Source organism: Sylvia atricapilla, chromosome 10, assembly GCF_009819655.1.
Source record: "Sylvia atricapilla isolate bSylAtr1 chromosome 10, bSylAtr1.pri, whole genome shotgun sequence".
Lineage (NCBI taxonomy): Eukaryota > Metazoa > Chordata > Aves > Passeriformes > Sylviidae > Sylvia > Sylvia atricapilla.
The window spans coordinates 23,757,772-23,781,944 of NC_089149.1; the positions used below are offsets into that span (position 1 = coordinate 23,757,772).

General features: G+C 36.2%; 1 protein-coding gene across 1 annotated transcript in view; it reads right to left on the reverse strand.

The window, feature by feature from the left end:
- Nucleotides 1–259: 259 nt before the first annotated feature.
- The window catches only part of ATR (ATR serine/threonine kinase), a 39,579-nt gene continuing 15,665 nt past the window's right edge, over nucleotides 260–24,173 (reverse strand). Inside the window, exons 21-47 of the mRNA XM_066326350.1 lie at nucleotides 23,574–23,699; nucleotides 21,957–22,163; nucleotides 21,636–21,749; nucleotides 20,591–20,706; nucleotides 19,611–19,731; nucleotides 18,611–18,748; nucleotides 17,261–17,468; nucleotides 16,552–16,730; nucleotides 15,531–15,695; nucleotides 15,083–15,174; nucleotides 14,420–14,511; nucleotides 13,864–14,041; nucleotides 12,494–12,670; nucleotides 11,939–12,098; nucleotides 11,198–11,377; nucleotides 9,741–9,883; nucleotides 9,240–9,337; nucleotides 7,911–8,143; nucleotides 7,085–7,219; nucleotides 6,265–6,465; nucleotides 5,825–5,968; nucleotides 4,950–5,100; nucleotides 4,115–4,271; nucleotides 3,839–3,992; nucleotides 2,753–2,904; nucleotides 2,396–2,501; nucleotides 260–1,053 (exon numbers count right to left, since the gene is read on the reverse strand). Of these exons, the coding sequence (XP_066182447.1) occupies nucleotides 880–1,053; nucleotides 2,396–2,501; nucleotides 2,753–2,904; nucleotides 3,839–3,992; nucleotides 4,115–4,271; nucleotides 4,950–5,100; nucleotides 5,825–5,968; nucleotides 6,265–6,465; nucleotides 7,085–7,219; nucleotides 7,911–8,143; nucleotides 9,240–9,337; nucleotides 9,741–9,883; nucleotides 11,198–11,377; nucleotides 11,939–12,098; nucleotides 12,494–12,670; nucleotides 13,864–14,041; nucleotides 14,420–14,511; nucleotides 15,083–15,174; nucleotides 15,531–15,695; nucleotides 16,552–16,730; nucleotides 17,261–17,468; nucleotides 18,611–18,748; nucleotides 19,611–19,731; nucleotides 20,591–20,706; nucleotides 21,636–21,749; nucleotides 21,957–22,163; nucleotides 23,574–23,699 (4,101 nt within the window). The 3' untranslated portion in view covers nucleotides 260–879. The remainder of the gene's footprint in view (nucleotides 1,054–2,395; nucleotides 2,502–2,752; nucleotides 2,905–3,838; nucleotides 3,993–4,114; nucleotides 4,272–4,949; nucleotides 5,101–5,824; nucleotides 5,969–6,264; nucleotides 6,466–7,084; nucleotides 7,220–7,910; nucleotides 8,144–9,239; nucleotides 9,338–9,740; nucleotides 9,884–11,197; nucleotides 11,378–11,938; nucleotides 12,099–12,493; nucleotides 12,671–13,863; nucleotides 14,042–14,419; nucleotides 14,512–15,082; nucleotides 15,175–15,530; nucleotides 15,696–16,551; nucleotides 16,731–17,260; nucleotides 17,469–18,610; nucleotides 18,749–19,610; nucleotides 19,732–20,590; nucleotides 20,707–21,635; nucleotides 21,750–21,956; nucleotides 22,164–23,573; nucleotides 23,700–24,173) is intronic.

Below are 24,173 nucleotides of genomic sequence, written 5' to 3' on the forward strand. Positions count from 1 at the left end.
CCTCGAAAGCACGCATTACTGTAAGTTAGTATTTGCATTTCAACCATATTTCAGTCTACCCTTGTCTGTGTTAAAACACCTTTTCTGAAATGGAGTGTGACAAACACTCCTTAGAGCCGTGTTTTTTGCAGCGCAGGAAGAGGGGCTGTGCAGGGCTCGCAGGAGCCCGCAGGGATGTTCCAGTCACAGCTGCCCGCAGCCCCGGCCTTACAGCCGCACTGCCAGGCTCCTCCAACTCCAGCTTCAGCAGGGCTTCTAGAGCACTGCATGCAAGGGCTAAGGAAACAGGTTCAGAACATGGTACCACTTTATCAGTTTACTTATGCTAAGATTTAAGATCCTAAAAGATTTCCTAGAGAGAGCCAGGCTACATGGAAGAAAGTTGAAGAAAAGTCTATACTGCTGGAAAGAAATACTAGTAATTTTTAGAAAGCCCTTCTGAGTATGAGTACAAAAGTTGAAATAACCACTTTACATCGTATCACTATTAAACTTCATTGTATTTTCCAATCTAAGCCAAATGAGAAACATGTTTACAAAAATATACAGTACTATATAGAGTGCATCTGCAGGATCATGGAAATTTTTCATATAGTCAGAGTAAGACACTTGCAGAGCCTTGCATAGTCTAATTTTAAGCAGTTTTTATGTACTGCCTTCTACTTGTGTACAAAAGGTAAATCCTAACATCTTATACATATGCATTCACAGCATCCTTGCAAGGGCACTGTACATTTTACACAGAGTTTGGAAGACCAGAAGCCTGTTCTTCTGCTTGCAGCCAAAAATCAACCAAAGTAACCGGGTACCACTGATTAATTCCTTCCCAACAGTATTATAGCTACAGCACTTGTGATATCATTCCAAAGGGAACAAATTTCACATATATGGAGCCCAGCCCATATACATCTGGCAGAGCAGGTTGTCATCACTTGCTTCTTGAATGAGGTAATGAACATGCCCTTCGATAGATAAAGGTAATCCTTTGATTCTGTTTCTAGTCTTAATGACACCTTGCAGCCGTTGTTCTATATCAAGGACATGGGTTTTGGCCTGGAAAAAAGAAAAAAAAAAAAAAAAAAAAGGTACTATTAATGAACTTCCGCTTCTCAAAATAGAAACAGTATTTCTTAGGATGTGTTTGAAATCTTATTATAATTTAATACAAAATCCAGATGCCTATGCCAGCTACATTGAAAACAAAGGCTACTCACTTTTAAAAACGATTCTCTAGAATGGATATGCCATTGGTCAAGCTATAACTTTTGCCTTACGTTTTTACAGTTAAAAGTTACCAGAGAGGACTGAAAGAGCTATATAAATATATTTGAGAATTCTTAGAAAGCTTTATTTCATACAACTACTTTCAAATAAATGCAACATTTTCCTAGACTTGTTCCTGGAAATCTGGATAAAATTTATGTCAGAAAATTTAGGTCAGAATTATGAGCAACTGAAAATGAAGAAGTCAAATTAAAGAGGTTCTGCTGAGCATCTCAAAATGAGCTGTTCCAAGGCCCACTGGAGTTGCTAGTTCATAGCAATTACACTGACATATTTTCTTTTAAAGCTAATGCATAATGTTGGCATCTCTCCAGAAAAAGCAGTTAACATATACAACTGTGTGGGTGGTCTTGTAAAAGAAAATTATGTAGACACAGCCTGCTTAGTAACTGTTTGAAGACCAGAAGATTTTCTGTGCTGAAACAGCCCAGGTAAATCCTTTGTTGTGATACAGTTTCAGTGATGTAGTTTTTCCTTATCTTAGCTGTTGTGTTTGTCAGTGCTCCCTATTACCTGCTATTACACATTTATTTTCATTAAACAGTCCTTAAAAAAAATAGAAAGGGACAAATCAGAAATTTTGCACGGAGGGAAGATAATAAAAATTAAGCTATACCTTGGATGAATAATATAGTCTTCAGCAACAGCTAATAAAGAAATGAATATGAAATATGAAAAGTATGAAATCCTAATTTTAATCATGTAATTATATGCACCAAGGCATGTATTTATTCAATAATAAACATTCACTCAGGAAAAGCACAAAATACACATGGAAAGGACTCCGGATGTTACAGTTGTAAATCTGGAGGACTGTGCAAGTGAGGGGTAACAAGATCCATTGCCTCTGCTGATGTAGTCCTTGATTTAGTAACACTAACAAGTGAATTACAGGCTTTTGTGTTTGGTTCTTTAGCAGAGAAATTACATTTTTAATCAGTTTTTAAAAATCTCTTTATAGATAAAATCATGAACAGAGAAATAACAAAGAACAACCAGAGAAATTTTTAAATGGAAAAGAAAAAAAGACAGTTTCAATTAGAAAATACGTAATTCCTAACAATAACATATGACATTTGAAAACCTTAGGTTGTGCTTGTTTTAAACTCACCTTTTCATTGACAACTTCTCCAGTTTCATTCACCTGGGCTTTTGTATTTCCTTTAACAGGTTTACTCCATTCCACAAGAGGATCATGGAGAAAAGTCTTTAAGACACTAAATAAATTAAAAAATTAGAAAAGAATACGATACATAAAATACACTTACTTTTCAAAACACAAACACTGACAGGAGCCTGCGGTTAGTGCTGAATATTTACACCGCTTTATATTTAGCTCCATGTCCTGGCGAGAGCGAGCTGCAGGATAGGCATATGCTGGAACTGGCATATTCCCCAGCAGCTCCTGTTTCACACGTTCAGACTAGAGCCAGCTTTGGGGAGTTGGTGGCCAAAGCAGCTGCCATACCTCATCAGGGGCTCCCTCTGGTCACGCATCAGCCGCAGGGTGACTTCACAGGCTCTTCGGAAGAGCCCCTCTGTTCCCATGGGGCCCATCCCATTGACCATGTTGTGAGTGAGGCGGAAGGGAACGATCTCCGGGACTTCAAAAGTTTCTCCCTTTACGTTGAGGAAAAAAAGGTTTGCCCTAAGTCTTTTAAGCATTATTAAAGAGTAGCATTTGCATTGGCTTTAGGATTTTTCCTCCATCCTTGTCATCCTTGCCTAGCTGGCAAGAGACGTTCGCTCAGCTCAGTCCTACTTTGATAACAGGAAATAACAGTGAGTAAAAGATAACATTGTCCAAATAACCTCTTTTTCCCTGTTTTAACACACTAATACAGGGCATAAAATTTTCTTCTTAATTATTTATTTATGTTCTGTAGTCTCATTGCAAAATGCTAACTTTTATAATATGCAAGTTAGCTTAAACACATTTTTTTAAATTAAGTGTTATATAGGACAATTTAGACTTACTAAAAGGAAACCAGAAGAAATAACCTAACAGTATTTCTACCTCACTTATCTCAATTAAAAAGACCACATGTCCCACACCAAAAGCATCTTTCAACTGCTTTTCATCTTTCAACTGAAACACCAAAACTCCAAATCCTAATCTGGCCACAATTTCTGCTATTTATTTTTACAGAACCGTTGGAATTCTTGTGCTAAATTTGTGTGAGAGAGAACAAGAAACTCTCCACAGCAGCAGAATTTTTGATGTAGCAATTACAGGTTTTTTTTGGAGGGTGATAGTGGAGAGAGGAGAGTGACAAAATATAAGCAGTCTAAAATTTGGGCTATTTCAGTGTATTCACATCAGGTCATCTGATTGGCTAAATCAAAAAATTGATTTTCATTGAATGCAGCATACAGAACAATCACATCCTCTTTATATATTCCAGGCTTTCTTTTGGGTACAAATATGAGACAAGTGAGAGAAACAACACAACTGACATGTTAAAGACGTGGAAAAAAACCTCAAGACAGTAGAAATTGGTAACTTACACGCATATAAAATAAAGAGCAGGTTCAGCAAAGTGGCATTTCTCACCTTATTGAAAAGGCAGTTGAAATCCACATGCACACACTCCCCAGTGAAGGAGTCAAACAAGATGTTCTCCCCGTGGCGGTCTCCCAGCCCCAGGACGTAACCCACCATGGACATGACGGCGACGGAGCGGCAGTAGGCTGACCTGCTGTTGTACCTGTGGACACAGAGCAGGCAGCTGAGGCACTGCTTGGCCTGGCTGTCCCCATCCTGTAGTCCCATCAACTCTTAGGGAAATACACAAAGGAGATGCTCTCGAGCTAGTCTGATCCCACTCACCAGGAAGTGGGGTCAGGAAATGTTCTAAGAAACCATTCATGAAAGACAGGAGGGTGACGAGGCAGAAGGACCTCTTTGAACATTTTCAGCTTTTCAGACAAAGGTGCTGACTTGGGAAGCATGTGCTGCCGCAGTTCTTTCCCAGTCATATAGATACCTGCAACAGATTTCCTCAGTTAGGCAAAAGAAATCTCCAAATATAAAGCCCAATATGTACTATTACAATATGGTAATTTAAAGAAAATAAATATCTCTGTAAAGTTGAAATAAATGATCAAATGAATAATAATCTAGAAACCATATCAGTTGTGGGGCACAGGAAAGTTTTTCCCTAAACTTGTATTGTACTGATCACAAAGCTGCTCTGTTAACAAGAAATTCAAAAGAAATCTGATATTTTCTCTGGGAAGTTGCTGTATTCCTAACCGTGCTTCAATTGTATATTATCTTAATTATCTCACATACATGTAACAGAAATAAAAACTAACAAATCTAAAGAAAAAGTTCATGGTGTTTTTTATTATTCAGTGCTGCACTTACATCCTCATGCTGCTGAAACAATTTATATCACTGTATGTAGGAAAGTATTAAGATGCCTGTGCTACCAGTTCTTGTAAGGAACTTGTTCATTCCAAGCATCAACTCTTTTCCATTTCAGAACAAAAGTCAACCTCACAAATAAATAATAATATATTGCAGATAGATAAAAATACATGTGACTACATCTTCCTAGTATTTAGCCTGACTCTTGCCGTTGGTTTAATTTACTTAATAAGAATCCACGCCCTTTAAAAATACCTAAAAACTTTTACTACAGTCTAATATATTCCTTTACCTTTCTCCTTATAAAGTTTTATCAGGATATTTCTTAGGCCAGCAGTGTTATTCACCCACTCAATGATGCCACATTCATCATTTAATGGAATCACTGCGTAGGTGCGGATGTGGAGCTCTCGCCTACGGGACTCTGCATCTTTTCTTAAGCACTGTTCACAAAAGGAAAATGAGATTAACACACACCAGACAGGATCAAAATGGATCTCTAACACTTACATTCTATCTATAACTACTTCCCAATCACACAGTCTAGAATTTACAAATCTAAGCTTCACAGTTTGCAGTAGGTCAAATGAAAGCAAAATGTGCATCTGTTCACTAAAGTAAATGAAAAAAACAGAGAATTTTGCAATAAAATAGTCAAACTGCAATATTTGAAATAAATCTTTTAGTGTTTCAGAGACACTGTCATTTGTTTTAACCTCACAGAAGATATGGTACCTTAACCTTAAGCATATTGCTGAAAAGTAGAATAGATTTAAAATAAGAGATATGATAAGACTTCAGTATAAAAAGATTAATTTATCTATGTTTTATAAAATATATTAGAAATTACTAAATAAGAAATACTAAGCATGACAGCAGAAAGGTTGCAGGTATTTATTCATTGTAAACAACCTGTCCTGTCTATTTTTTGCTAGAATAAACAACTGTTTTGGCAGAATATTTTTATTTATTATTCTTTTTCCAAGTCTGTAAGAAGTAATTTATTATCAATTCCTACTGGTTTTTGCTGAAATAAGGTATTTTGCACCAGTTTCCTTTTCTTCCAGTGAGCTTTACCTCAAGCTAAATTGGCTTTTTCTGTTAGATAACTTAGTGTTCTGTCCTGGCCAATAAGTATAATGCACCTGATTGTCTCATTCATCAAACCTTATTAATAAGAGAGTTGAATTCCATGAGTCGACAGTCTTTTCTTAGATCATCTTTTGGCTTGCACATCATAATGTAAGATTTCCCATCTGAACCTTTCAAGGTGATCTTTTTTGGCTTTTGAAGTGAGGCAAGAATTTCCACCTAAAGAAAAATAAAGGTTCTCACTAACATCTGCATCAAATTATCCAAAATAAAGTGTGTAACTGTAATAAACCACTGCAACCAATCGTGTTAGCACTTGCATGGTGCTGCAGCACATCAACCTCAGACCAAAACTTTATCTGAAGTGCAAGGGGCCACACCTGCCTCAGGCTGCTGTGACAGAAGCCATTATGGAATTTCCTCCTCCTTCCTCCCATTTCTAGAGAGCAGAGATGTATTTGCAGCTACGTTTGTTGGACATGAAGGGAAGAAGCAGGTGCCACCTAGAGCCTTACCGCATCGTCAAAGCCGGCAATGTAGGCCCAGCAGCCAGGAAAAGGGTCGTGGTTAGCGTGGGTACCAGGAATTGAAGGAAGAGTTGGTATCATTACAGACTGTAAGGGAATGAGGATTTCACTGAATGTGTGCTCCTCTACTAATCTTTTCAGTGTTTTGAAGTGAATATTCATGCTTAATGTTGAGCTGTTTCCATCAACCTTGAAAAAAACCCAATGATCTAAGTTAGAAACAGCATTTAAAGTTAACGAACACTTAAAAAAATACTGCCCTTTCACATTAATTAATAAATAGACTAGAATAAGAAATGCTGATTGTAATAAGAAATACAGCAAGCTACATTGCAAATTAAATAATCAAGAAGTAAATATATCTAGCTGTTATGACAGACTTATTTTTCACTTTGAATATAAATATAGAATAATGAAATAATTCATTTAGTTCTACCTTTACTATCAAGCTCATTTGTTCATAAAAGCACAATCACCCTATTTTTACAGCAAAACTCTGAAAATTAATGGGCATGAAAGTACAAAACAATGTAAATCCTATGCACTGTTAAACAAGCCATTATGTACTGAAATATTTCAGTGTGCTCAATTTAAATTTTTTACAATTTAGTGGAGTTTCTGCTAAACTGCACTAATATTATGAATTAATAATAATTAATATTGATCTAAAGGAATTATTAATAGAATAAATTTGTATTACTATAATTAATATTATGAATTGGCTAATGAAAGCAATCAGAAGCAGCTTTTGCATGACATTCTTGAATAATCCTACAACATGCATGAATTTGTTTATTTTTGTATGTACTGGTTTGTTGCAGAGTTCCAACAACTTGTCCGTAAGGCGTGTGGCATCCCCAATAAATTTTCCTAAAGATTCCTTCATGTGGATAGCTCTGTTTAGAATTTCCTTACATCTATTGACACGCATAGGGTAAGAGGACTGAAAAAAAAAAGAAAGTTAAAATTTATTAAACAATAAGTTGAAGAACTGCCCCCAGTAATTAATATTCTTTCCTCTGCTTATTGCTTATAATATTTAATATCTGGAGAAGGATGTGCTTCAGTTGAAAAGTTGAGGTGGTGCTGTTGGTGGGTGTGTGGGGGTTACTTCTGAAACCATTCTTGGGAGTCCCACAACATACAGGCCAATACTGAAGCGTATGTTTGTGTATCCTGAATGTTACTTCAGCAGCCTAAAGAAATAGTATGCACCCCACTTCCCAGTCTGCTTTGGAATGACCTTACTGCCAAGTAGTTAGTTGTACATCTATCTATGATTATAGGACTGAAAGTACTAAACCACAATTAGTAAATACAACAAAATCTGTTGCCCATAACTACACAATTAATCAGCTATTTGTTACTCAAATTTCCTTTCCTAATACACCATACAACTCTGGATGCACATTAGCATTCCAATTTGGAACATTTAAAATGTAATACCTGAATTAGGACTGCAAAAAAATAATTTGCAGTGATGGCATTAATATCCTCTTCTACAACACTGTATCATAACAAATGAAACTCTCATATCTTTCTTACCAGCTTAGAGTAAAATAGGTTATATTTACATTTCTGAGAAAAACAGTTCTGTAAACTTATAAAGGTGTATCTATACATTATCAAGGTACCTTGGACACAGCAGTCATCATCCACATAGCTTGCTGTGGATAGGCTAAAAACACTTTAGCAACAATCACCATCAGAACTGCAAAGACTTCATCATGGGAATGGCAGATTCGGGAGATAAGCTGAGAAAAGGCTGTCAGGAACTGGTAAGGAGCCAGGTGGTTCGTGTGCTCTGTAATCACCTTGTTTATTTTGGCCAGATCATTTTTCATTTGAACACGTTCTGAACGACCTGCTGTAAAATCAAAAGAAAAGACCATGTTCCTGGTTCTCCCCACTGGAAAGAGAAAGCGATTTAAATCGAGGCTTATAGAGTAATATTTTGCTGTCAATTTCATAAGCAAAAAAAAAATAAAAATTGAAGACAACAAAAAGCTCCTACTGTTAAGTTCTTTTTAACACAGCGTACAGTGACTGAATACATATGCTATTTAACCAAGCAGAATACCAGGAAATTAAATCTCCTTACACTCCTAGAATTACTTCTCTAGAATGACACAATGGCATAGAACAGACTACAAACACTCCATGAATTTGCCTGATAAAATGATTCCAACGTTCTTTAATGGAGAGGAAATGAACGAAGTCTTTCCATGGGATGAAATTAGCACATCTCCTATCTCCACCCCTTCCCCTGAGGAGCCAGCTTGAGTTTCAAATCAGCACCTCAGAGCGCAGGATCTGATGTGCCTGCAGCCAAACACAGTTTACCTAAGTGTGTAGAATGAGGACAAGATCAAGGAGCATATCTGCCTGCTTCACTCCAGACCTGCAAGCAACGTTTACAATTTTCATTTTTACCAAAATCTCCCACCCAAAGCGCATCTGTGGTGTCAGTTTCACACGCCTTCATGCTGCTGCCTACAAGATTTTTTTCTACCCCCTTCATTTCAATAAAATGAAGCAGAAATTTTCAGTAAAATTCTTTCAAAGACTGGAACCAAAACAAATTGAAAAAAAGCCCTAATGCCTAACACTTTACTGTAGCAAGTGCATACAAAACTACTACTCATGACTCATGAGGCACCTTAAAAGTGGTGACCAGGAGCATGCAAGGATTTTCCCTGTATCTATTTAATGACTTCAGTGACTCAAGGAACAATGCTGTCTCATTATACACTTGAAAAAATTCTGGAAGATTGTATTAAAATAATCAATACTCTCCTGCATATTAACATCCTGTATTTTACAAGGGTAGTAGTACTTTCTTGTTTCCATGTAACATCAGGCAATAAATCTAAACAAAGAACTGTAAATACATGTCACTGCTCTTTCAATCATCTATTCAAAAGAATGACATAGGAACTATGTACTGGGAAAAAATGTTCTACCTTTATCACATTCATATGCTTTTGCTCCAAAGTCCAGCCATAAAGACAGCATTCTTGGCATTGACTGATAGATGAATTGGTTTCCATACTGTAGAGACCTGTGATTACACATTTAAATCCAAGTATGTTAATGATATGTATTAGAAGTGGTGCAAATTTTATTTTCTTATTTGTTTAATACGCCATTCTAACTTAAAAAAAATTATGTCAGCATTTTAAAGCATCTGCAACAACCAAAAATATACAAAAGGGGTTTTTTTTATTACTCAAACCCACAGATGAAATAATTAACTGGCTGACAAAAGACAGACAATTGCATAGTCAGAAGTAAAATTAATTAGGTATGAAAACGAAAAGGAAGCATGCAGTATTTTATTTTACAATACTCATAAAAATTTGAGTCAATCAGAGTTGATGAAAGGACATATATTCCTACAGAAATGCTTTTTCCCAGTATAACTGTCATCCTTTTATAGAAACTAAGCAAAGTTCCCCTCTAACCTCCCAAAGTGATGAACAATGTATCTAATCAGATCTCCTTGTTTTTCCATCTTGTTGTCAGTTACCATCGGCATTAGTTTATCATAATATTTTGCAAGATAAAAATGTCCATCTTCCCATTCTGGCAAGAAAACTGTAACATCCTGCAACAAAATCAAAATGAGATTATTACTTTTGAGAGGATGCTAACTTAAAAATAATCTCAAGAAACAAGAATTTTGTATCAGTTATGTTGTGCAGAGTATGTGCAGAAGAAAGTTTTAATTGTTAACACTGTAACTGGAAAAATCCTAGTTTTGCCTCAAGATAATTGCCTCTACAAACTAGAAGTCTGTTTTCAAAATACCTTTTCATTTTGGAGACAGAGAGTTGAAGACAGAATGATATGGGACTCCTGAAGTAGAAAAGATCATACTTTCATTAAAACCAGGTTCCTGATCCTAATAACTCAGTGCTGAGTTTCTTGGAAAATCTTTTTGAAAAGTGAAACAGCATGATGTTATCAGTTGGACTCAATGACCTTTCTGATCTTAATGAATCTATGATTCCATAATTTTCATATGTTTGTTTTCCTTCTAAACCGTGATATTTAGAAGAAAAACAAAAAACTGTGTGACATGTATTAGAAAAGAAATAATTGGTGAGAGGCACATCCCCTCTCTTAACAACACCTACTTCCTTCCTGTGCCAATACTTAGCAGAGAGTATTGAGTGTTAGTGTTTTCATAGACATAGGCTGAAACTTCATTTGTTTACATTATTTCAACCTTCATTTGATTTGATACATTTACATTTTTATTCTCTAAATGACTGTTACACAAGTATGTTATTAAATAAGACAACAGTAATTACTAACAGTATCAAATGCCAAAATTTGGACAGGAGACAGGCTGTTTTTAAGAAAGCATAAACATCTGCATCTCCTACTGTTTTAGGAGGTAATATTAATCAATGCAAAAGAGTATTTCATAAGCATCACAAGATGAAGCATGCAGTGCTGTATTGTTCAAGAAGAATATACCATTTGTCCCTTTTCCCAGTCTTTCAGGGACTGGAAGCATATTTAAATCCATCACAAGTCACTCCCAGAGAGAGAAGTAACATAAAGAGTAGTACAATGTATCACCAAGTCAATTCTGTGTATTTGGAGTAGTCCACATTTTAGTGAGGAATTCTAATCTGTGCAAGCATGAGAACAAAGCCATGCTTCTGTAACTTTTTATTTTAAAAGAATTATATGAACTGTAGACTTCCCTGTACTGATGTGTTACATTAAACCTGGTTAAGACAGCTAAACCTTTACGAGAAGAATTGCTTGCCTCCTACACACTGATGCACTATTTAATCCCATTTATGTTATACTTGGTTGACATCATCAGAAGCAGAACGAAAGCTTACTTAAGAAACACATTAATATTCAAAGCTCCTGCCTTGTTAACAGTAGTATTCCAGATTACCTTATACTTTTTCATGACTGCATTGCTTTCAAAGTTAGCAGTTTCTTCCATAAATCTGCCCACTAGCAGCATGGCTCGACCATGGATGAGCTGATTTTTGCTATTGCAGGCTGCTTTATTTTCAGGGAAACATAACTCAACCCCCTTCTGGAGAACAATTAGTGCCTCATGAACCTCACCCTAAGGAAAGACAGAGAACATTTTATATAAATGGATGACATATGTTTAAGTAACATTTTATGAACTCTGGATATGAAAGATGCAAAACTTCCCTCTTAGAATTGTTATTAAGGCAATGCAATGTCCCCAAACGTGTTCTAGGCCATTCTGGCTGTGGTGACTGAGTATTACTAACTTCAAATGCTTCCATTTCCTTGTTATCTCAGCATTGTTGTGCCTTTAGGTGTACCACAACAATTGCCCTCATGTTTGCTGCCTACTGCTGTAAGTTAAAAGGAAACAAATTAAGGAGAGGCCTATTATTAAGATAATTTATATTTGCCTGGGCTGCTTTGACAGTGGCAGGTAATCCACCAGTTTTATACAAAGGTGCCAGGAAAGTCGATGGGTACAAACCAGGGCTGACCAGCAGTTGAAGTATCAGCTGCAATGTGTTGACAGTCCCAAATGACATATCTTGTTTTACACATGCTGATTGTGTGCCATTTTTTCTTTGAAAAAAAATTAAAAGTATTATCTTCTTGCATGTAGGAAATAAAATTTCAGTTTTGTTTTCCTTACCTTGGACCAGAGCCACTTTGCTCTTTCTACATAAAGTTCTGAGAGGGTTGATTCCCCAGCGTTCAGCAGAGCATTATAGGCAGTCTGGTGATGCCCAGCTTTCCTTGCAACTCTGGCACTCTGGAGCCAACACTGACCAACAAGCTCACTGTAATCCTGGCTGCAGGGACATTTGGGGAAAAAATGAAACATTTCTATTTTGAATGCTACTTTAAAATCTGAAGTAAATATCACAATGTATTGAAACACAAGTTGAATTCCTCAATAAGTTATATACTACATGACAATAATTTAAAACTATTTTAATGCATTTCTTTCACCTTTTTTCCACTTAGGCAAAGAAACAAATACACTTTCTCCCTGTTTCTTGCTTCTCTTTCTTTTAGACAGTAGATACATAATATTAGATGACTACTTTTGTCCACAGCAAATTCCCAGAGTTTTATCTTCTCTCTTCTAATCTTCTCCAGAGTATTACTGAGAATACAATTCTTCTTATCTTCTCCAGAGTATTACTGAGAATACAACATACACAAGAGACAGTCATGTCCTCACCTTTTATTGAGACTAAGCAAAGCCCTTCTCAGTGCTAAAATGGGTTCTTTTGCTCTGTAGGAGTTTTGGGTCATTTCAATACGGGCACACCAGTTCAGGGAATCTTTACTGTGGTCACCATCTGGTTGATGAAACATTGGCCCAATACTGTGTTCCAGCTCACACAGCATATGCAACCTGTGTTAGCAAAAAAAGGGCAAAAATTGGTGAAAGTTGATTGCTGTTTGAGATACATCCAAATTTTACAAAGTTTTTGCAATTTCCCTTCTAAAAACTGGCTCTGTAAATAATGCCGCCCAGTAGGATTTATGCTAAAAGCAAAAATGCAGCAAAAGTAAGCACACAAAATCTAGGATTTATAAACTGATTCGTTATTTCCTCAATATTCCTTTGCCAAGCTGCTGAAAAGAGAGACAATGTGGATCACTCAGACAGAAGTCAGTCTTTAGCAAGAGTATTCCTATCCACTGGTTACTTCAACCATTCTTCAGAAAGTCTGACATTTCAACAAATCCAATTTTAAAAGCAATGTACTTTTACTTAAAGTGAAGTTCTTCCATTTATTTTTAAATACCATTAGTGTTAATATCTGTCATTGTAAAGATGGAAAGCTGAGTGGTTGTAAATGTCCCAGTTGTCACTAGCAGAGCCCAGATGTGTGGGCATATCTGACAGAGAAAAAGTGATTCTTGAAATGCTTCCAAGTCGCCTTGATCAGTAGCTAAAGGAAACTGCTTTAAAACACTTCTTTCCCAATACCCAAACTTCATGCAGAAATTACTAACAAGAAATAGAATTAAGAAGTAAGTAAAACACACACTTCGACTGGCTTCAGCCAATATCTTGCCATAAGGATGCTTTTACAGTGCAGAAGTATCAAGTCCTTTTATTCAAAAAGGCTACTCACTTCTTAGTCTACTAAAGCCAAATTAAAAGTTTATTAATAAAGAAAAGTAGAACTACTGAAAGGGATGAGGTTTAAATCTTACTGCTCTTTCTTGATAAAAATGGAGTGCTTTTCAGCCTCCATACATATCAAAAGCAATGCTCTTAAGTTAATGGAGTTACTGGCCTATTTGCACTACTTCAAGCACGGAGTTAACTTGCTGCTTTTTATGACCTGACATTTACATTAGCTTGCTAGCTGATTTTGAAAGACCATACCACATCATTCTATTGTGAATATTTTCCATGGAGGATAAATATAAATTCATAATTAATCAAAAGTTTTCAGTTGAATGAATATTAAAAAAAAAGGTGACAAAAAATGCACATCAGTACCATTTACTGTAGAAATGCAAAATTCTTGCTCCTGCATACTTGCTTATGTGACCTCTGAATTTAAGAATAGTGCCATGAAAATGAGAAACCTGATAATGTGTTCATATCCCCGCTGATAGGAGCCTCTTTCAAAGCTTGCTGCTGAAAGGGGCACAATCTGTTCTGCTCGGACCACCTTGAGTGTCTCGTAAAAAGCTGCTTCATTCCTCTTCTTGGCTGATAACAGCAAATGGCCCAGTCTGACACTCCAAGTAGTGGACTTCACATCTTTGGAGAGAAAAACAAAACTCTGCTTCTTTAAGCAGCTTAATCTAAACATGCTAATTTGTCTAAACATACTACTGGAAAAATAACTTTTTCAGAACAGAGTAATTGCATGTTAGTAGCACTGTATAATTCGACTCCACAATCCATCCAGCCAAACAGGCCCAAAAGATAAACTGTCACTCCAGACTTCTGCTCAAATACTATCCAGGTTACAATCAAACACAGTTACAAAATCCAGAAGGTAGAACCAGTCTTCCTACCAGTAAAATCCAAGACAAATGACATTATCTGCCACTTGATTCAAGATGATTAAACCAAAACATACAATTGTTCAGAATTGCAATGAAGTATTAATACTACTATGTAATGATAACTTACCTGAAGCCAAATAATTTTCCAGTAAATCCCATTGTGACAGTTTCCAGGCTGCTTCCACTCTGTAAGTGTTCAATTCAGAAATCCATTCAGACCTATTAAAAGAAAAGAAAAAGGCATTAAAATTATGTGCTGTCTCCTCTCAGTATGTTAATCCTACATTATATTAGCAAATGTTCTTTATATAAAACTTCTCTTACTTGAAAAGAGGCAAGATAAGCTTGCTTCTAAAGTCAGTAAAACCAGAGGACATGCACTGACAACAAAGAAGAGCTGTACAACATGATCCCACACATGCAACCTCCAAAAATGCATTTAACTTCTGTAGTACACATCAAAAACTACCAGCTGTTAATCCATCTACCTATTAGACTACAGAATACCAATGGAATCAGTGACATGGGAAACAATACAAATATTTTATCTAAGAAATTAATGCACATACCAACACTGCTCACAATGCAGACAAGAACAACGAAAATTTCTGGACTTCTTGAAATAATTTATAGCTAAGGCACTCAAAGTTTTCTAGCTTCATATTGCTAATTCAATTATGTTTAATAAGCCTCAAATGTTTGATAATGAGCAGAAATGGCTACTGAAGCAGAGATTTATACCAGAGCTTCATACTATTCAAATGAACTGTGTATTAGATGCTTACAGTACCTGTTTGCAAGCACTCCATTGACCTGAGTTATTACAGTAGATAACTGGCCAAGGCCTAACATGGACTTCACTACACCATGATAGTGAATAATCTAGAAAGAAGAAAAAAAACAAAATTAAAACCTCACATACACATTAATGAAATTCAGGGCAATCTGATAGAAGAAATGTGCCCATTTGGGTGCTTTTTAGAATACAAATAGGCATAACTAATTGCACCACAAGCTAAATGAACATTCAAAAAAATCCAGTAAGATATTTGTTTCAGTTCATAAACCACTTTCAACAGCAGTAATGATTTAGCAACCGACACATTAAGCACTTAGATTTCTATTTTACTTAAAATATTCCAAAGAAGTTTTTCTTTTGCCTTAGTTGTCTGTGAGCTAAAAAGATTTAAAACAATAATTATACCTATTAAAAAAGAAAAAAAAAATTATTTCTTTACTTGATCAGGTTCCAGTTGGATAGCCCTGTCATAGCAGGCTGTTGCATCCCTTAACAAGCCAATACTTTCATGTTCCAGGATTTGCTCCTTGAGGGAGGGCTCTGCCTTGCGGATGGCGCTCACCCCGGCCACTCCGTCCGGCTCGTGCATGGCAGCGTACAGCTTCTGCTCTCAGACACAATTGGACATGGCATGAAAAACAACAGGTTATTTCATGGATAACGTGCAGAATCGCAGAGCTTCTTGAACATGAAATACACACTGCTCCGTAGGACTCATTGCCAATAAATTTTCATGGAAGATGTAAGTTCTGCCAGGCTCCTATTAAAGTTGAGCCCTACTTCTGCTTAGTGTACAGGAATACTTGTGATCTCATACTATTGACATGAAATTACCTGAAACCATCTGTATAAAGAGCAAAATAAATATCCTATTGTTACATGATAGCATAAAGATGATTACTTTTGGTGAAAAAGCAACATAATGATATTTCAAATTTGAAAATACTCTGTGAAGAATATAAACCATAGAAACCACAAAAAAGATCATCCCACAGGTTAAAATACCGCTTGAAAATAAATTCTATCTGCAACAACTTTAGCATTGGCTCTTTTTCTACTTTAGAATAAGCCGCTTGGAATTTCTTCTAATATACTTTGGCTTTTTTTGTTGCTGTTGTTATTATTATAGTTGGCTGTATTTTCTGGTAAAAGGCACAGAGCCAACTTCAAAGCAATAACTGTCATACGATCAACAAACCCACATTTAATTATTTTTAAGAATTTGCAATATTTTATTATACAATAGAAGGCTATTCATTCCTTTACATATAAAAAATATGCCAAGCAAGAGAAATTACTAAATATTGCTGAAACACAGATGACTGACTAAACACTTGTATTCAACAAGTGTCCAAATAAATCTTTTCTTCTTCCCATCACAAAGAATTTGACCAAGCTTTATTCGTCATACACAGTTTCATCTTAAAATAAAATATGAAAACCAAAAAGAACTTCAGAACCTGAAGAAATCCAAGATGTTCCTGAATATTTTGTTTCTTCTCTGTTATAAATGATTCAAAGTGCATCACAGCCCTTGTATAAGCCTTGGAGCGAAAGGAGGCCACAGCCAGTGTATCCTGGGGAATGAGGTCTAGAAAACGTGTCACGTTTTGATATTCTCCATAATCCTCACTTGATGCTGTTGAAAAAAAGACATATTTGTCAATTGAGGTTTGTCAATTGAGGTTTCATTTGTAAGAATTACTTTATGCATCAAAATTCAATTAACTCATTTAACAATTTAGTGAGACAACTGTACTAATTAAAGAACATGGTTTTCTCTTCTACCAGTAGTAATTCATTTATAACAATTCCAGTGAACTTTCTACATCTTACAAGACAGCACAGAATATTATATATTGTATATAATACTATATATGTAATATAATAATATATTCAGTTGAACTGAATGTTTAGAAAACTATCAAGAAATTAACATTTCATTGTTCAAATTTTAAATCTCTAGCTCTTGCAAGAGGATTCAGAACAATCCATTTGGGGTGGAAGAGGTGGAAATCACAATATGATGTTAAGAAATCATAAAAGAGATTACATACTATACTAATACAGCATTTGTAAATGGTCACAACGTGAAGCTGCAAACATAAATAAAATACTTCTTTGAACAATGGTAATGCCATTTTAAATAAAATAAGCATCATCCCTCACTTTTTAGATCACTTCTGTCTTTGCTAGACTTGCCAGCACTTTTCTCAGCAATGAGTGTTTGAAATTTATGCCTTGCCCACTGAGTGAGATGATCCAGCATGGAGAACACTGTCTGTGTGCTCAGCTGGCTCAGGTCAGAGGCACTGTCCTCCAGCCTCCTGCTGGACTGGTCATCGTGTTTCAGAACAGCCATAATCTCCATGTAAACCTACACAAAAGGTAAAGGACACAAGTGGCATACTCACAGCAAAATTGTAGGAAACAGAAATTAACATAAACTCAAACTAAAATACTGATAAGTGTGTATTTTAATAATTTGCAGATTATTTTCATGACATTGCTGTCCCACAGTCTCAAAAAGAAGAAATGGCAAACCAAGCAGCAGCTGTTGTCAAGGGATTCTGTACAGGGTGAAAGTCTTGAGATTTCAAGACAAAACAAATGCTACTGTATCTCTTCTACAAATACAATACTTCAAGATTTCATAAGAATAAAGTTATCTACTGATTACAAGATGACAAGATCTACTATTTTGTCTCTGTTTAAATGAATGCTATGACAAAATATCTGTTTTAGTCCATAAAATATTAGTTATTATAAATAACAGATGCTTATTGTGGACGTACTTGCTCACAGAAGAAGAATCATCGTATGCCTCTATATACCCACAATATTTAAACACAGATAATTTAGCTGTGAAATTTCAAATTAATGGAATATAAATTGTACTTTTCAGTATCTTCTAATTCCTTTGTTTCACCCAGGACATGCTTACAAAGAGTCCTTGCAAACTTGCATATCTCTGTACATACATGTGCTGCTCCCAGTAAAAATGGCAGCATTTGGGCACATGCACTGACAGCTCAAGCAAACTGAAGGAAAGCAGGATGACTTCCCCCCACCCCTGCTTTGCCTCAACACATCTACAAATCCTGCTCCACATGAATCTGGCAGATCAATAGTTTATCCTCTGGAACTGTAATTGTAATCAAAGGAGAAGAAAAAATGACGAGTCTGAATTCTTGGAATTATACTCGTTACAGTTTACTGGCTGTTTTTGTTGCACGCTTCCTCTTTATACACTCCAGCTGTTGATGTCACTGCAGCCATAATTAACTACATAATATCTCAACCTAGTTCCAACTGATGGAAATCGGCAGAAAAGAGGTTCCAACACAAACGTGTATAAGTATACTCAAAACCCTGTCAGAAAATTTATATTATTAATACACAAAAAGGAGTTTAACACCTGAACAATTTATTTGTGTAGGGCTACAGAATTGAGCAGCTCTCATGAGGAACAGCTCCTGAGCATTCCTGTGAAAAACACTACCATCTTATACAACTCACCTCTTGTTGATCCTCTTGACTGCATCCCAACAGAACATAGACAAGAATATGTGGAAGAAGATAAATTGTCACTTTATAATCATTTTTCATCATAATACTGCAGCAATCAAAAACTTTTCTGGCAAGATCATGTCGCACCTATAGAGAAATAGTATTTCCAGGAAAAGCATCATTACAAAAGTGCAAATACATGAACAACCAATAGATTTCCTTTTGCTGATGAACACAAATTCTTGTCCATCAAATAGTTTTAAGATACCTGTCTTCTACACAAGGTTCATCTGACTTAAACCTGCAACAGTAATACCAGATGGCAGCTGCTATTACACCTAGCAATTGCTGACAGCAGAAAAAGAGAGATAAACCCTGCTTACATTTCCACTTCTACATGTGTTTTACACCACTGTGAACTTGCCCTAGCCATAGAAAAAAGCTTTTGGGCTGAGAGTCTACCACTACATTCAGCTTTTCTTCTGCCCTTCAACACCTGCAGAAAGTAGGATATTATGAAAACATTCTGTCAGAAAGAAGACAGTGTAGTTACTGAGCTATTGTAATTCAATTCACTTCTTACAGTGGCTGATTAGGAAGTGACATTTTTGGTGGGTCACTTAGATATAGGAAAGGGAAAAGGAAATACATGTAATTTTTATGTGCTGGGACTATGGACAGGGAAATCTTTCCAAAACTGAGAAGGTAAATCCAGAAGCATTTCAGACACTTTTCACAAGCATTTCTCAGCGCTCTCAGTTTCACAAGAGTGTCAGGAAAAAGGCAGGTTTCCTTGATTTTTAGCTTTGACACTGTGAAGCCTCACCAGGAACCAGTGCTGGGAAGGGGGGATGTAGTATCTGCTAAAGAAGCAGCAAAGTCCTGTTAGGGGCCTGTAGCCAACAGACATATTCTCCATCCATCCCTGACCTGCAGAAACTGAAATGAGGTTCAAGAACTGTCTTTCAAAGAGCATTACTTTTGCAAAGAGAAAGATTTCTTTCCTTACCTTTGTTATAAGATAACCTGCCCAAGTTGCTGACCATTCTGCAAAATTATCACCTAATTTGCTTAAGTAAATCGGCTTCTTCACCTTAGACCAGTTTACAGCCTTCTGATAACTCTTGTACCTGTAATTTTGAAATAACTATTTAATAAAGTTAACTTTTCATTGAATACAGTAAACAGCACATTGCTAGTTATGAAATTCCCTCAGCAACAATATTAAATTGTCTTCTGAATCTTTAAAAACAGAATTAAAATCACTACTTTCAGTAGTCAACTTCTTCTATTCTACTGCTTCTTAAAATGAAATATGAAATAAAGATTCTCATAACTTGTTAGGTTGCAAGTATATTTTAATGTGCTATTCATAATCAGTTTTAAGAAATGGAGTTTGATAAATAGAATACTATGTTGTTGACAGGAAAAACATAGAGCATACATGAAAGCCAAGAAGGCCCAAAAAGTCTGTTTTCTAAAAAGGTAAAGCTTATCACAGGAGAGCATGACTGTCTTCATGAGGAAACAGAAGGAAAACTGACTATTTCAAGTTAAGACACCAACATAATTTGAAGTTTTATTTTGTTGAAGTAATGATAAAAATTATGTGAAGAAAAAGTCAAATTAAAACTCAGTGAGCTCCTCCTATTCTACAGAAGGTAATAGGATGCTGATAGATTTGAGTAGAGGGGAAAGAAAACAAACAAAAGCCTCAAAACATCATCTAAGTTAATGCTCTAAGGACAAATAGGCAGATCGGGGCAAAGTGTGAGCTCTGAGTTTTGCCTGTTTGATTTAGAGGGAATTACATTCAAATAAGTGCTAATTCAGCTTTTAGCATAGAAAGACCTTATTTCAATTTTGTAAATATATATATCACTCTTCCCAGAACAGTGACAATCACAAAACCATATAAGGTTAATATTAGCCTAGAGGGAAAAAAAATCAGATGTGCTATGAAAAGCCATTCCTTAAGCTGTCATATACCGTGTGTTTAAGTGAGGTTCCAAGATCTCCTGCACATGCTCAGGAAACCTCCTCCAGAGCCTGGAGCCTGGGCAGTCAGTGTTTGTCTCTCTGCAGTCATAAATGGACAGTAACTCCTGAAAAGGCATGGTTTGCATCCCCAAGTTAGCACTGAGAATTTTTCACAGTACAAAACCCTGTGTACATGATCAAAACCCCATGCATAGGATATGACCTTTCCAATCTGAATTATTCTATGATAAGTAATGAGAGAGAAGTTATGGAATGCTTAATTCAGAAATCATAAGTGCAAAACTGTCATCCAACACTCTTAATCCCCTATTACTAGGCAGTTTTGATTTCAACTACTGATTCCTCAGATTCTCCAGCTGGTGTTTGAACCACATTATCTTGTATTCTTCACATCTGCCAATAAACCAGGACCAGAATTTAGTCTGATTCCTCCTTGTGCAGGAAGTGCACAACTCTGTGCATATGCTAATAAAATTCTTATCCTGCTGACTACATAGGGCCACCTATTTTCCCCTGGACTAAAGAACTGTCCTGAAGTTTTCACAAATATATTAAACATCAAAAACAGTAAGCACAAAAAAAAAAAAAAACCACACCAAAACCCCCATCTGCTAAATAAAACCAGTACAAAAGACTAGAGCCAGAAAATAAGGGTAGGCTCCCTTTCAGTTGCTTCTTAAAAGTGTAAGCAGAAACCAGCCTAGGAATACTGCTTTTCGTTTCTGCCTGTGCAACCTGAGCTAATTCTAAGCCTCTTTTAGAATTATTCCTTATACCCTATGTATGGACTGCTAGTTACCTCTAAAACATCAGATGTCTCCTAAAATACTATGACACAAAAGCAAACAGATCTATTTTATTTGAGAACTACTCAGAATACTATGTGTACTTTCTAATTTAAGCCTGCTACAGGATGAAGTTTCAAGCACTTAAACATATACTTCAAAATGAAAATTTGTATTGCTTAGTTTTAAGTTCAATGTTCCAGAAAATAATCTGTGAAACAACAGTAGGGTCTAACCATGTATCTTACCTGGATCGCATACGCTGCAGAATCCTGAGCACGAACATTGTCAGCATAAGCAAGAAAAGCTCTGGTCAGTTCCATTAACAATCCATAGGCAAAATTTGGATCTTCCACTCCAGCCTTAATCACAAACAGAACACTTGTTTTACCAGAACAGAATAATACCTGTATCTTTCACTAAGCACTGGGAAGCCTAACTCTAAACTGTTTTATGTGAGACAGCAAGTCTAGATTTTCAAAGGGTGCAGAGATAAGAGGTTCCCTCTTTCCCAAAGACTTTGAGAAGATCTCTAATGCTAAACATAACACAACTGCAATGCTTCTTACCACAAAGGTAAAGTGTTTTCCCTGGGTTTCACTTGTTGAAAAATCAAGCCTGCCGGGATCTATGGCTCCCAGTTCACCTAAACATTCCCCACAGAGCAGTCGGGCTTGGGAATTGGCGTCCTGGCAGCCGATGAGAAGCACCGTCACCAGCTGGGAGATGACTGGCTCCACGGTCTCACTGTCTGTGACATACTTGATCAATTCTTCCTAGGAAGATGAATAATAAAGATGAGTTATTTCACAAGCATATTTGTAAATAATCTTGGAAATCTTTGACCTGTAACTTCACTTCTGATTTCATTTACCCATGACTTCAGGTGGTAACTACAGTCCAAATGCACTAATCTGCTTCTCACCCTAGGAAGGACTAAACAAATGCATGAAGGATTTGGGCCTCAGTTAATAATGCATGATCATGCACCTCTCTACTAACTTCATTTTCTTTCTTTGTCCTACCAAGTACCTCTTTTCTACATTATCTCATTCACTTTTTTATCCCTTTTCTTATGTATTTCAATACTTCCTCCCAATTTCTCTCATGCAACTGTTGTCATACCTTCTGAGTTTGCTGCCATTTCTATTCTTATTATTTGCAATCTCTTGGACATTTCTCCATTCTCAAGTCCTACAAAACCCAGGGTTTCAAGTCCTTTGATCTATGCCCATCATTTTAATTGGGTGTCCTTTCTTTTTTTGTTTTGGCCCAACTTTTATTCATCAGTTTCACATTTAGTCCAAATACAGAAAAAAAATCAAGATGTTTGTCATTGTTATGCTTAATGAAAACTGAAGCCACAGCCAACATAACACAGCAAATAGTCCCACAAGCTGTGGAACTAATTAAATTTGATTTGCCTCAATTATTTTGCTAGACCTCCAACTCAGCAAGACATGGAAGAATTTTGCTGACCTGAGCTGCATGAATTACTGGTTAGCCAGGAGTACACACAATGATTGTTTGTTCTTTTAGCTGGACTTTTTTTTTTTTTTTAAATTTCTGGCTAAAGAGTGTCCCACAATCTTATAACTATAAGATTTATTACTTTTTCTAATGGGTCACATACACCCTTTGGGCTAATAACCACACAGAATTATAAAGCAGTGTCTTCAGCTTGTACATGGCTATAAAATTTATTTGAATATGATCAATGATTCCAGTTTTTGAGGGTGGAAGATGAAGAAGGAAGAGAAAAAAAAAGGTGTGAGGTGGTACAACACATCTTAATTATTTCATTTATTACATATACACATACACTTGCTTTTATGTATGAGACACCTGATGCAAAAGCCAAGCATGCCCTAGATAGTCAATAAGCCCACATAATAAATTGCTGAAATGGACTTCTTAAATGCATGATTCCTCAGAGTGAGGGAAAAAAAAGTACACTAGCCTTGCTGAATCAGCGTGACAAAGATTTGGAGGATTTGAATATCCACCTACATGGAGGTGTCATGAAAAAGAATCCATTTTCCCCATTATATGAAGAAACAGCTTAAATGAACTGAGGAGAATAACCCAGTTCCAGTGAACACTCTGTAACAATGAAGAGTTTTAGACTTTTGGTCCAGATGCTAATTTGATTTATTTTTAGTTCTGCTGAAGGAAGTTTTCTGTACCTGGTTTCTGTACAATGTCTCTTTCAGGCTGGTAAGTGCGTGAATGCGAACATCCACATTCTCGTGCTGAATAGCTCTCATGGAGAGCTGCAGGGCTGTCTGCAAGTCTGTGCTTTTGGAGGATTCCTGAACAGAACAAGTTCAAGTTAAGTATAACAGGAATATGACTGAACAGCATCTCAAAGAACACAAATAAGAACATATGGAAACAACTGCTTTTTTGCCTATTTTCTCAACTATATCCATATACCATTGTCTTCTTGCCTATTTTTAAAAAGGTTTTACTCAAAAAAGTGCTATATTTTGCTTTAGAGTAAATATAGTGATGGTGTAAATAAAAATTATAAAATCAGAAGAAAATGCTTTGCTTAAAAGTCTGTCTAAAATCAAATTAAATTCTACTTTTGTTGCATCATTCCCACAAAATAACTGCTACTTCCCATCTACCACCTAATCATTCTGAGGGCAAGCAAATGAAATGGAGTAAAGAGTACTCCTAAGAAGAGAAATTTTCCTCCCTGTAAAGAGAATATGGCCATAGCTAAAACTGTTGACTTCTCAGCTTATAATCTGGCACAAAAGAAATGAAAAGCCAAGGTT